This window comes from Dipodomys spectabilis, unplaced genomic scaffold (genome assembly GCF_019054845.1).
Source record: "Dipodomys spectabilis isolate Male_0828 unplaced genomic scaffold, ASM1905484v1 ptg000366l, whole genome shotgun sequence".
NCBI lineage: Eukaryota > Metazoa > Chordata > Mammalia > Rodentia > Heteromyidae > Dipodomys > Dipodomys spectabilis.
This window is the reverse complement of record NW_024871043.1, coordinates 175002-187898: the sequence shown is the minus strand read 5'-3', so window position 1 is coordinate 187898 and position 12897 is coordinate 175002. Positions and strand designations below refer to the sequence as shown.

Sequence of the window (12897 nt, the reverse complement as noted above, 5' to 3'; positions counted from 1 at the left end):
GCAGATCTGACCTCAGGGTCATGCTCTTCACCATTCACCATGGCTCTGCTCTTTCTCCTATGAACATGTAAGGGTTATTGTGAACTTAAATCACAAGATTTAAATTGAACTTGCATTGCTTTTAAATGTTGAAGCTGCCTCCTAGCTTACCTAGCTCTGTTACAGGCCCCTCACTTAGTCAAGCCTTTGGGTCTTTCTCATACACATAGCCTTCCCAATTCCACACAGCTCTCACAGCCTCAAAGAAATGGCTGCTTCTGCTGGGTGCTGGTGGCTCAGGCCTGTAATCCTAGGTACTCAGGAGGCTGAGATCTGAGGATCCCAGTTCAAAGCCAGCCCAGGCAGGAAAGTTCTCATGAGGCTCTTCCTTCCAATTAACCACTCTGGCTTGAAGTGGTAGAGTGCTAGTCTTGAGCAAAAGAGCTGAGGGACAGTGCCCAGGCCCTGAGTTCAAGCCCTATGACTGACAAAAAAATAAAGAAGAGCCAGGCACCGGTGGCTCACACCTGTAATCCTAGTTACTCAGGAGGCTGAGATCTGAGGATCACGGTTCAAAGCCAGCTCGGGCAGGAATGTCTGTGAGACTCTTATCTCCAATAAAACCACTAGAAAACCAGAAGTGGCACTGTGGCTCAAGCAGTAGAGTGCTTGCCTTGAACTGAATTGCTGAGGGACAGTGCCCAGGCCCAGAGTTCAAGCCCCACGACCAACCAAAAAAAAGAAAAAAAAGAAGAAGAAGAAATGGTCACTTGAAGGCTGAGATCCTGCAAACTCCAAAGAGACTCTCCTCTTTCCTATCCTCAACACTACAAGAGCCCTCTAGCTTCTAGCCATTATCAGAAAGTACTGGGGTTTCGTTAAGTGCCTCTTAAAGCCTCCCATGTTGAAAGCTTGGTCCCCAGTTTGTGGCATGATTAGCAAGTAGTGGAACTTTTGAGAGGGAGCTGGGTGCCAGTAGCTCACACCTGTAATCCTAGTTACTCAGAATTGTGGTTTGAAGCCAGACTCTTATCTCTAATTAACCGCCAAAAAGCTGAAAATGGAGCTGTGGCTCAAGTGGTAGAGTGCTAGCCCTGAGCACAAAGGTCAGGGATAGCACCCAGTTCTGAGTTCAAGCTTCAGGATTAGCACCCCCCCCAAAAAAAAAAAGTGTCTAGAGGAGCCTTCAGTGTTAAGAACACTCAGTGAGTCTTTTGGCAAAGACCTCAGGAGCAAAGATTTCCCTGCCCCTTGGTACCCCCAAACCTCCCCTACCTTGGTCCAACCCCTAAAATTTTTGAGCTCAATATATACCAGAGTTTAGAGACAAGACCTCTGATGGTATATCAGAGGTCTGGAAATAACCTGGAAATGCATTTAGCTCCAAATCACAAATACAAAGGTGACAATTGCAGTGCTTTACATAGTTGATTAATTACATAGTTGATCATATTTTTATTCATTCTGGACCCCTTAGCACAGGTTTCAAAACCTCTGCCAGCTCTGGGAGGGAGAGATTCCTAAGGACCAGTGATTCAGGCATAACATTTGCAGATAAGATGCATGGTTCTCTGCTGACCTCTTCCCAGGTGTGTGAATGAGTTAATTTCAATATCACAGCAGTCTTTATTGGAAAACCCTAAGTATTTTTTTTTTCTGCCTTGAAAAAAATCAGCAATCCAGGTTTGAAAAATAGCAGCATACAGCCCCCCTTTTACTTGGCCATTTGCACTGTGGGTTCTTGTTCCCTATCGGCATGACATCCTCTCTGGGAAGCTCTTCCAGGCCCTTGCTCTGGTGTCCTGGAAGAAACTCCATTTTTGTCGTTTTAACTGGTTCGGTCTACCAGCCACAGTAGTCATCAGGCTCTTGGGTTCTCTTCTTGAACGGATCGCCTGAATCTCAGGTCTGGATTCGACACAGAAAGTTAATTGAAGATGAAGAAAAATTCATTGAGAGCCACCCAGCCCCATGTCCACAATGAACACACTTCAGTGCCTCTAGAAGATTCCACAAGCTGCTCATGCCTTTCTTGCTTGGGTTCCCCTTTAGTTTTTGTAATCCTCTCTCCGAACTCCCTTACAATCTACCCACAGCAGAGTCACGTGACTCTGATCTGACCCCAAAAAAGTGCTGTGTATTATAAAGCATAGCAGCTGGTTTGTGATGGCCGCCTCAGTCCATCAGCCCCAATGATACACTGAGACCTCTGGGTCTTGCTCTTTCCCACTAGACAGAACCTGAGAGAAGATGGAAGAGATTGGCAAAGCAGCTGTGCAATGGCCTGTTAGTGAAAGGAGCAGAAGTCAGAGAAAGGCTCTGATATCATGAGACTGCTGTAGGCCAGGCCTAAAGCAAGCCCAACTCCTGGATTTCTACCCCAGCCAGTTTGGGTCAGGTTTACAATGAAAGAACAAATCCATACGGGCGCGATTCCAGCCTCCACCATGGGCTGCATCGCTTGGATACATGTCCTACAGTGTGTCTGTGTTGTTACTCACCAGGCGCAGAATCACGCTCCTCCCGATACAAAGGGTCTTGTTGCTGCCAAAAAGGGGGGAAAGTGTTGCTACATCACTAGGGAGAGGACATGATTTGTGCCCCCCCCTTAGTATTTTATAATTATTTATGTTTAATGACAGTCCTGGGCTTGAACTCAGAACCCGAGTGCTATCCCTGAACTCATTTGCTCAAGGCTGGTGCTCTACCACTTGAACCACAGCTCCACTCCCAGCTTTTGCTGAGGGTGGTGGTTCATTGGAGATAAGAGTCTCATGGACTTTCCTGCGATTGTCAGATCTCAGTCTCCTGAGTAGCTAGAGATGACAGGTGTGAGTCACCAGTTCCTGGCATCATTTTTTAAATAATAATAAAAAACACACCTTAATGCTTGAACATAGAAAGCCATGTGCCCTTGTGTAATCTCCCCCGACCTCCATCTGCCCAGGACAGGTCTTGGTCTCTATTGGCTGGGGCCCTTTTCACAGGAGGCCAGTCTCCCTGGTAGGGGTCCTCAGAAGCCGGAGACTGAGATTTGAGGATTGAGGTTCAAAGCCAGCCTGGGCAAAAAAGTCCCTGTGAAACTCTTATCTCCAATTAACCACCAGAAAACCGGAAGTGGAGCTGTAGCTCAAAATGGTAGAGCACTGGCCTTGAGCTGAAGAGTGCAGGGACAGCGCCCAGGCCCTGAGTTCAAGCCCTACAACTGACAAAAAAAAAAAAAAAAGAATCTAATATTCCCTTGTAACCTGATTTCCGGCAGACCTCACCTCCTGCTCCGCCTCCCTCCTTTCTAAGACAAGTGAGCTGGGGTTTCCTCTCTTCTCCGCATCCTGCAGCTTCATCAACTTTTCTATCAGGAACATCTTGTCTTTACCCTCCTGCCAAAAAAGAAGACATGGGGAATGGATGATGGTGCTGGGTTTAGAAACCATCGGTGAAAAGGAAGGATCCAGAAACTGGATAGACATGGCCGCCATCTTGTCTTCTAATGAATAGAAATGTATTTCACAGCAAAGCCAATGGCAACCTGCCCACAAAGGCTTCCTGACTTGTGTCATGAAGCGATTCCCCCAGCCCTATCTCGAAATCAGCCCTGTCCATGTCCCATTTACCAAAGTTATCTGTGTTAGTGGAGATCTGAGATTCAAAACTAGACAGAGTAACAAGAAAGCTACCTTCTCCTGGGAGGGTATGGAGGAATTATACCTGTGTGTTGAGGTAGGGGACCCCGGCTATCAGCAATTCTGTCTGGGGCAGATCAGGCATGGTCAACCCATTTCTAGGCTTCAATTTTTCTGCTTATGTGGTACTGAGGAATCAAACCCATGCTAGTGCATGCTAGGCAAGCACTCTACCACTAAGCCACATTCCCAACCCTCCTCCTTAAACTTGTACCTGCTAATTTTAACATCTACCAGTGGATTTTTTTTTGGGGGGGGGGAGTCCAGGGGATTTGAACTCAAAGCCTCAAAGTTTATGCAGCAGGTGCTCTACCACCTGAACCATACCTCCACCCCTTTCTTCTTTTTTTTCATTAGCTTTCTTATAGGGTCTCTTGTTTACATCTTGGCCAGCCTGAACCATGATTCTCCTGCTTAGGCTTTTTTGTTTTGTTTGGCAAAACTCAGTGGTCAATGTTTGAGAAGAGTTGCTGTTGCATCTGCTTGGGATCTTTGGGAGACAATATCTCTGTGGGAGACCTTCAAGGAAGCAGGCCTGTGGTGAGAGACCTTAAGTTCTCCTCCGATTACCCAACACTGCCCAAGATCCTCCTAAGAATTGCCCAAAGCCCTCGCATTCTGGGTTGCTTCCAGGAACAACGGGACTCACGTTAATGATCTGTTCATGAAGCAGTCTGATCATAATCTTCCTTCCCTCTGTAATCTGCCAGTAAAGATATGTGATGATTCTGGAGGAAGAGACAGAACCACAGACACGCTGGTCAGGGCTTTGAGACTCCAAATCTCAGTGGTGCAAAAGAATCAGCACATTTGCTCACAAGTGAGTTTCATTTGGTTGTGTTTTTTTTTTCTTTTTTGTTTGTTTTTGTTCAGGTCCTAGGGCTTGAACTCAAGGCCTTGGGCACTGTCCCTGAGCTTTTCTGCTCAAGGCTAGCATGGGATTTCCAAGCCTGGCTTCCATTTGGTTCTTCCCTAACCAATAGTAAAGAAGGAACACCTTCTCGAGTTTGAGGCATCTCAACCCGTGATTGAATGTGCGGAGGGGTCCTGACAACCTGGCCTGACCTCACCGACAGTGAGTCAGATGCACAGGTGACATCCTGGGACTTGCCACTTGCATCAGCAGTGGGTGGAGCCTTGTGAGATGGAGCCCTTAACTTGTGAGGTCTGAGGCTAACTCCAGGTCCAGTTAAGTTGTAGGCCATGCCACTCATGGCAGAGGAGCATTGCCTGTAGACCCAGTGAATGCAAAGTCTAGACAGCTCAGAACAAAGCTCTGGGCAGGTCACTGTTGGTGGTGGGTGTGTAGGGGTGGAAGTGTATCAATGAAAGCAAAAAGGTTGGGGTTGTGGCTGGAGTGGTAGAATGTCTGTTTAGCCAATGCAAGGCCCTGAGTTCAAGTCTTAGAGTGGCCAGGAAAAAAAAAGAGATTAAACAAATTATTTAAAATTAAAAAACACAACTTATTCAGCTAGGTGCTAGTGGCTCATGCCTGTCATCCTAGCTACTCAGGAGGCTGAGATCTGAGGATTGCGGTTCGGAGCCAGCCCCAGCAACTGGCAGGAGAGTCTATGAGATTCTTCTCTCCAATTAAGCACCAAAACTCACCAAACTAATTAAAAAAAAAACAACTGGAAATGGAGCTGGGGCTCAGGTGGTAAGGCTCTAGCCTTGAGAGGAAAAGAAAAAAGCAAAGTTTAAGGACAGAACCCCTGGCCCTGAGTTCAAGCCCCAGGACTGGCACAAACAAACAACCCTATCTATTGAAGAGTAGAGTCAGGACCACCCTGAGCCCAGAGCTATGCTGTGGCTCTTGGCTTTCCAACCCTAAATTATCTTCATCTGGTTACCATGTAGGGTTCCCTTAGAGCTCCCCCCACTACCCCAAGTTTCCCAGAAGCCCAGCTTACAGCACAATGAGAGTAAGGATGAAGAAGAAGTGCACCCGGCCGATGAGATTCCGATAGATCCACACAACCCACTGGTAGCCGGGCGTCCTGCTCAGGGTGTCAATCCAGCTGTAGATGGCCTCGATGAAGGAGGACAGCCCTCGAAAGGGGCCGCAGTCAGCTGAAGGCCGCAACCTGGGAAAAACAAGGGGTGGGAAAGGCCACTGGAATAGAGGCAGCTGCGAAGCAGGGTCCTCTCTGCACCAGGGACCTGGAAACAACTCTTTTTTGGGGTCAGTCCTGGGGTTGGAACTCAAGGCCTAGGCACTATCCCTAAGCTTTTTGCTTTTTTGCTCAAGGCTAGCAGTCTATCACTTGAGCCACAGCGACACTTGCTGGCAGCTTCTGCTTATGTGGTGCTGAGGAATCGAACCCAGGGCCTCATGCATGCAAGGCAAGCACTCTACCACTGAGCCAACTTCCCAGCCCAGGGGTGGTGGAATTTAAGAGGTGGCTTTGGAGCTGGAATCCAGAGGAGACAAGGCAGGCACAGGGCAAGGGTAGGGGGGGGCAGATAGGAAAGGCTGGGTACTAGAAATTGAACAAGAGCTTGGGCCGCAGTACAACAGAACCAAGGGGAGGTCGGGAGGGGGCCTTTTGGTTCATTGAGATGACATTCTGCATGGGCCCCTACCATTCTGGGAAACTTCCAGTCCTTGGCAGAAGCAAGGAAACTGCTTCCAAGTGTGGGTGCCTGGTGTGTAGAATAAATCCAGCTTTTTATGCTTAGTGTCTGCAGGTTACTATGAGACCATGGTTAGAGCTCTATATCGGTTGTGTTTTTCTGGTACCAGGGTTTGGATTCAGGGTCTCACACTTGCTGGATTTGGTTGCTTAGCTGGTGTTCTACCACTTGAGCCAGGCATCCAGCCTAGCTTTTTGCTTGTCCACTAGAGATGGCATCTCATGGACTTTTCTCCCTGGGCTGCTTCTGAACCTCAAGTCCTCCTGGTCTCAGGCTCCTGAGTAGGTAGGAGATTACAGACACAAGCTACCAGCCTGTTATGAAGCACTTCGTAAGTTCTGTTTTAACAACGGGGGAGTCTGACCCGGTGAGACTGTCTTCCCAGGGCTAGTTTCTAAAGCATGACTTTCCTACGCAGACCCACCAACACACAGCCCACCCCCATTCCCAGCCACCCTCTTTATCTGTTCACTGATCCTGTACCCCAGCCACCCCTAGACCAAGTTCTAAAGAACACAGAGCAACTATACAACATGTACATGAGAATGACAGGAGAGAACTGGGAGAGAGCAAGGGAAGGGCTGACATTGTCCAAAAAGAATTTTCTTTTTTGTCACTTATGGGGCTTGAACTCTGGGCCTGGGCGCTGTCCCTGAGCTCTTCAGCTCAAGGCTAGCGCTCTACCACTTGAGCCACGCCCCCAGCCACCTTTCGTTTCTTCTCTTTTCTCTACATATCCTCCACCTACCTAGGCTTCCTGCATGAGTGTAATTATGGGTGGGTACTGCAACACTCTCTTAATTCTTTGAATCTTACTTTTTGTTGTTGTTGTTGTAGGGCTGGCCTCAACCCTCCATCCTCCTATCTCTGCCTCCCAAGTGGTTAGGATGACAGGCACCACTAAGCCTAGTTTCTTTTTTTTTTTCTGTCGGTCCTGGGACTTGAACTCTGGGCCTGGGCGCTGTCCCTTAGCTCTTCAGCTCAAGGCTAGCATTCTACATCTTGAACCACAGCACCACTTCCAGTTTTCTAGTGGTTTATTGGAGATAAGAGTCTCACGGAAGCCAGGCGCCAGTGGCTCTCGCCTGTAATCCTAGCTACTCAGGAAGCTGAGATCTGAGGATCACGGTTCAAAGCCAGCTTGGGCAGGAAAGACCATGAGACTCCTATCTCCAATAAACCACTAGAAAACCGGAAGTGGCGCTGTGACTCAAGTGGTAGAGTGCTCGCCTTGAGCTGAAGAGCTGAGGGACAGCGCCCAGGCCCAGAGCTCAAGCCCCATGACCGACCACACACACACACAAACAAAAAGAATCTCACGGACTTTCCCACCTGGGCTGGCTTTGAACCTTGATCCTCGGATCTCAGCCTCCTGAGTAGCTAGGATGACAGGCATGAGCCACCAAGGCCCAGCTTAGGCCTGGTCTCTTAAGCCTCAGTTATGGCCTCCATGCCCTACCTCCAGATGGTGATGGCCAGGGTGCACAGAACCCCAGTGAAGGACGGGAAGAAGAGCAGGAGGATGAAGAACGTTATCATCTGTGAGGCTCTCCAGGCTTTGCTTGGAGGCTGGAAGTTCATCATGAGGCTGATCTGAGGAGAGAGACACACAAGTCACCTCCCAAATCTGCCCAGGAAGGAGATCCCACCACACCCCATCCCTGCCTCCAGGCTCCTCCCCAGTCCTGCCCCCACATGCCCCAAGGAAATATAAGTGCAGCTGATTGGCTTCAAGCTGCCTGGCTGCAAGCTGATTGGGGGAAGCTGACTGGGGTGGACTCACATTTTTGACATAAAACATGATGAAGAGCATCACCATCTGGATCAAGGGCAGCAGAGGGCTAAAGAAGATTCCGAGCCTGTGAGGAAAAAGGGGGTGAGTGTCAGAGACCGGGCGAGAGAGCAGAGTGGAGGGTGGATGAGGAAGGGAGAGTGTGGAACTGTGTCCCCCCTTAAAGTTCCTATGACTGCCAGGAACCAGTGGCTCATGCCTGTGATCCTAGCTACTCAGGAGGCTGAGATATGAGGATCACAGTTTGAAGCTAGCTCAGTCAGGAGAGTCCATATGTCTCTTCCTCCTCCTCCTCCTCCTCCTCCTCCTCCTTCCTCTCTCTCTCCCTTCCCCTTCCTTCTCCCTCTCCCCCCTCTCCCCCTCTCTTTCTTTCTTTCTTTCTCTCTTTCTCTCTCTCTCTCTCTTTCTCTCTCTCTCTCTTCTCTCTCTCTCTCCTCTCCTCTCTCTCTTCTCTCTCTTTCTCTCTCTCTCTCTTTCTCTCTCTCCTTTCTCTCTCTTTCTTTCTCTCTCTCTTTCTCTCTCCTCTGTCTTTCTTTCTCTGTCTTTCTCTCTTTCTCTCTCTCTCTCTTTCTCTCTCTCTCTCTTTCTTCTTTCTTCTCTTCTTCTTTCTTTCTCTCTTTCTTTCTCTCTTCTCTCTCTCTCTCTCTTTCTTCTTTCTTTCTTTCTTCTTTCTTTCTTTCTTTCTTTCTTTCTTCTTCTTTCTTTCTTTCTCTTTCTTTCTTTCTTTCTTTCTTTCTTTCTTTCTTTCTTTCTTTCTTTCTTGTCCTGGGGCTTGCACTCAGAGCCTGGGCACTGTCCATGAGCTTTTTTTTGCTCAAGACTAGCACTCTACCACTTGAGCCACATTCCCAGCCCATGACTCTTGTTTCTAACCACCAGGAAACCAGAAGTGGTGCTGTGATTCAAAGTGGTAGAGTTCTAGTCTTGAGCACAAAATCTCAGGGACAGTGCCCAAGCCCTGAGCTCAAGCCTCATCACCACCACCAAACTTCCTATGATGATGTACACACACACACACACACACACACACACACACACACACACAACCTCCAAATGTGCCTGCATTTGGACAAAGGGGATGGTCTTTAAAGCAATAATTAAGTTAAAATGATCTGCGCTGGGTCCTAGTCAATGTGATTAGTGGCCTTCCAAGAAGAGATTGGGCCACAAATACATGGACAGATGATTATGCAAACCCTCAGGGAGAAGACAGTCATCAGCCAAGGATGGAGTCCTGGGAGAGACGCTTTCTTCCCTCACAGTCCTTAGAACAAACACTCAGACCCCCCGGGGGGGGCATTCCACTTTTCCTTTTTCTTTTTTTCTTAGAAAAGTCACTAGCTAGGATTCGATATCTCTCCCCACCCCCCCACAACATATATACACCACCATGCAGTTTTCAAAACAACAGATTTGGGAGTTCATCTCCAAAATTTCAAGTCTGTATTGAGGTAGGAGCCAACCAAGCTGCAAAACTTACCATGCCAGAGTTTGTGAGTAGATCAGTTCCAGAACATTCCTGGCAATGTCAAACTCCTGTAAGCCACAGCTGGTGCTAAACTTCATCCCAATGAGCCTGTGAAAAGATACTAGACTAGTTCTCAAACTGTAAAAATAACAACAAAACACCTCCCTCTTCCAAAGATCTCCTACAGACCAGGAACACTGTGAGTGAGACCAGCACAAAACAAAAACAAAAACAAAAAAAAATGATAACAGAAGTTGGCCCATTTGAGGGGAGGTACTGAGTGTATCTGGGTTGTGAAAAAGAGTTAATAGCCAGTAGTCAGAGGCTTACACCTATAACCCTAGCTACTCAGGAGGCTGAGATCTGAGGGTTGCAACTGGAAGTCAGCACAGGCAAATTCGAGATATATCTCCAACTAATCACCAAAAAGCCAGAAGTGGAAACATGGCTCAAACAGTAGGGTGCCAGCCTTGAGCAAAGAAGCTAAGTGAACAGAGTGCCAATGGCTCATGCCTGGAAGGCTAGCTACTCAAGAGGCTGAGATTTGAGGATTGTGGTTTAAAGCCAGCCCAGACAGAAAAGTCTGTGAGATTCTTTTTTAAAAGAAATTATTGGGGCTGGGAAGGTGGCTCAGTGGTAGAACGCTTGCCTTGCATGCATGAGGCCCTGGGTTCTATTCCCCAGCACCACATAAGCAAAAAGAAAAAAGCCAAAAGTGGCGCTGTGGCTCAAGTGGTAGAGTGCTAGCCTTGAGCTGAAGAGCTGAGGGAGAGCGCCCAGGCCCAGAGTTCAGGCCCCACGACCGGACCCAAAAAAAAAAAAAAAAAAAAAGAAAGAAAGAAAATTATCAAGGATCACCTGGACTCAATGAATCAAGACAGCAGGTTAAGGTAAAATTTGGCTTAGAAGAGAATGCTGTTCCTAAGTCAGTGGGCAGATCAGTACAGTCCTGTGGGGTCAGCACTAGGAACAATTAAGGCGAGCACCCTACCACTTGAGCCACAGCACCACTTCTGGTTTTCTGGTAGTTTGTTGGCAACAGGAGTTTCACGGACTTTCCTGCCTGGGTTGGCTTTAAACTGCGATCCTCAGATCAGAGCCTCCTGAGTAGCTAGGATTTTCAGGATTACAGGCCACCAGTGCCTGGCCAATTAAATATTCTTGATGACAATTATTTACCTCCGAAGAAATTCCCCCAGTAAGGAATCTGCTATGGAGAACACGAAGTCCATCAGGAGGAACCGGTAGATCTCCTGGCCAATGAGGCTCTCCCAACACTGGAACGCAGACGAGAGTCAGGATGTGGGGCTCTGTTTTTTTTTTTTTTTTTCCAGTCGTGGGGCCTGAACTCTGGGCCTGGGCGCTGTCCCTCAGCTCTTCAGCTCAAGGCTAGCGCTCTACCACTTGAGCCATAGCGCCACTTCCGGCTTTTTTCTTTTTGCTTATGTGGTACTAGGGAATCAAACCCAGGGCCTCAGGCATGCAAGGCAAGTGCTCTACCACTGAGCCACCTTCCCAGCCCCAAGTGGGGCTCTGTTTTATCTGTTCCATCCCTGGCTTCGTGTGCTTAGAAGTGGCTGGGGGCTTGATCCAGACCTTAGTACCCAGAAAAGCAGATTTCCCTCTTTGCACAAATGGGGCCAAGTTTGTTTTCAAGGATGCTGATTCCCCTTTGTGCTTCTCTCTTCTGCCTTTCCTAGGGCTGACCTTCCACATGTACCAACTCCCCTTTCTCATCAGCCCTCCCTTTAAGTCATTTCATCTCAGACCTTTTCCTTCTGCATCCCATTTCTTGGCCCAGGGTAATTGGGTTCTTCAGGAACATGAGAGGCACTGGCGTTAAGAATGCTTCTCTTCTTTTTGCCCAATGACCACACAGAAAATCAGTCAGTGTCTGCTTGACTGAGATAATGACTTTGAGGTGTAAGCAGGCTAATGCCCCAAAGGCATTGGTTTATGAAATTTGTGGTTATTAAGTTCTGCAGAAAGCCAGTGCAAGTTGCTGATAGGCTGGAGCTTTTAGGTTTGGCTTAGGGAGGAGAGGGAAGTTTTGTGTGTGCAGCCCAAGAATGGATAGATGGGTAGATACATAGATGGAGAGAGAAAAGGATGAATGCATGGATGGATGGATAGAAGGATGGACTGGTGGAATGACAGATGAATGGGTTAGTGAATAGATGGATAGATGAGTGGATAGATACATAGAAATGGATAGATTAATGGATGGACAGGTCAATAGATGGATGGACAAATGGATAGATGGACAGATGAACAGATAGATGGATCAGTGAATGAATGAATGGATGAGTAGATGGATGAACGGATGTACAGATGGATAAATGTACAGTGGATAGATAGATGGATAAATGATGGATGGATGAACAGATGAATGGATGGACAGACAGACAGATCAATGCATGGATGGATAGATGGAAGGATAGCAAGATATCTTCTCTAACCACCTATTAAGGAAGGCTGGTTTGAACTTCTTCAATAACTTGGATGAAAAGATGAGAGTGTCATGTTCATGCAAAACAATTTGCATCTGGGCACAGCAGTGTTGTGTGTGGTGGGCTCAGGGACAAAGTGTGGCAGAGAGTTAAAGAGATGCCCTTTCTTCCCCAACTCTACTTCAAACTCCAGGGCTTCCTGTGCCTTGAGGGCCTAGCACTGGCAAAAGCGAAGAAATCCGGTAGAGGTAGAGGCTGTCTGTCTTGGGGAAGCAGAGGCATCATGAGGGGATGACCAGAGAGGGTGGAGTTTCCCTGAAGGCATGTGGGGCACAACTCTCTAGGTGGGTGGGCTGGACGCTATCACCCGAGGTGAGGGAGGACTTAAAAGCCACCGGCAAATGAGGGAGGACCAGAATGTATCAGGGATGGGACACCACCACAGCATGTCTAGTATATGCTGGGCACACGCTTATTCCACCCACAATGGTATAAGCCAGCGTGCCCATGTTACAGATGGGAAAACTGATGCCTCAAGAGGTTGAGCGATGATGCAGCTGGCTTTTGACTAGGATCTTCGCGTGTTCATGGTGACCTCTTATGCCATGTGGCTGTCTCCTAGACTCATTCCTCTCTCTGCCCCAAAGGCATTTGTGCCAAACACAGAGTGATGGCCATCCAGAAACTCACATCCTCCATGGTAAGACCAAGCAATGACAACTCAAGAGGGCAGAACATCCCGGGGATCTCTCACCTCTTCTCCTGACAGAGCCACCACGTTGAGCCAGTAGTAACAAAGAATGCCAATGATGGAAATTTTCAGCAGGATGTTTCTAGATCAACCACAGAAGAGAAACAGCTCTCGTTACCCTCCGTGGAGCCTCCTGAGCG

The 12897-nt window shown here is 48.0% G+C and overlaps 1 protein-coding gene across 1 annotated transcript in view; it reads right to left on the bottom strand.

Moving 5' to 3' along the window:
• Nucleotides 1–1824: 1824 nt before the first annotated feature.
• Tmc5 (transmembrane channel like 5) overlaps nucleotides 1825–12897 on the bottom strand; it is a 30532-nt gene continuing 19459 nt past the window's right edge. The window contains exons 11-20 of the mRNA XM_042666721.1: nucleotides 12761–12839; nucleotides 10736–10833; nucleotides 9569–9664; nucleotides 8080–8155; nucleotides 7756–7889; nucleotides 5573–5746; nucleotides 4312–4390; nucleotides 3249–3359; nucleotides 2481–2523; nucleotides 1825–1887 (exon numbers count right to left, since the gene is read on the bottom strand). Of these exons, the coding sequence (XP_042522655.1) occupies nucleotides 1841–1887; nucleotides 2481–2523; nucleotides 3249–3359; nucleotides 4312–4390; nucleotides 5573–5746; nucleotides 7756–7889; nucleotides 8080–8155; nucleotides 9569–9664; nucleotides 10736–10833; nucleotides 12761–12839 (937 nt within the window). The 3' untranslated portion in view covers nucleotides 1825–1840. The remainder of the gene's footprint in view (nucleotides 1888–2480; nucleotides 2524–3248; nucleotides 3360–4311; nucleotides 4391–5572; nucleotides 5747–7755; nucleotides 7890–8079; nucleotides 8156–9568; nucleotides 9665–10735; nucleotides 10834–12760; nucleotides 12840–12897) is intronic.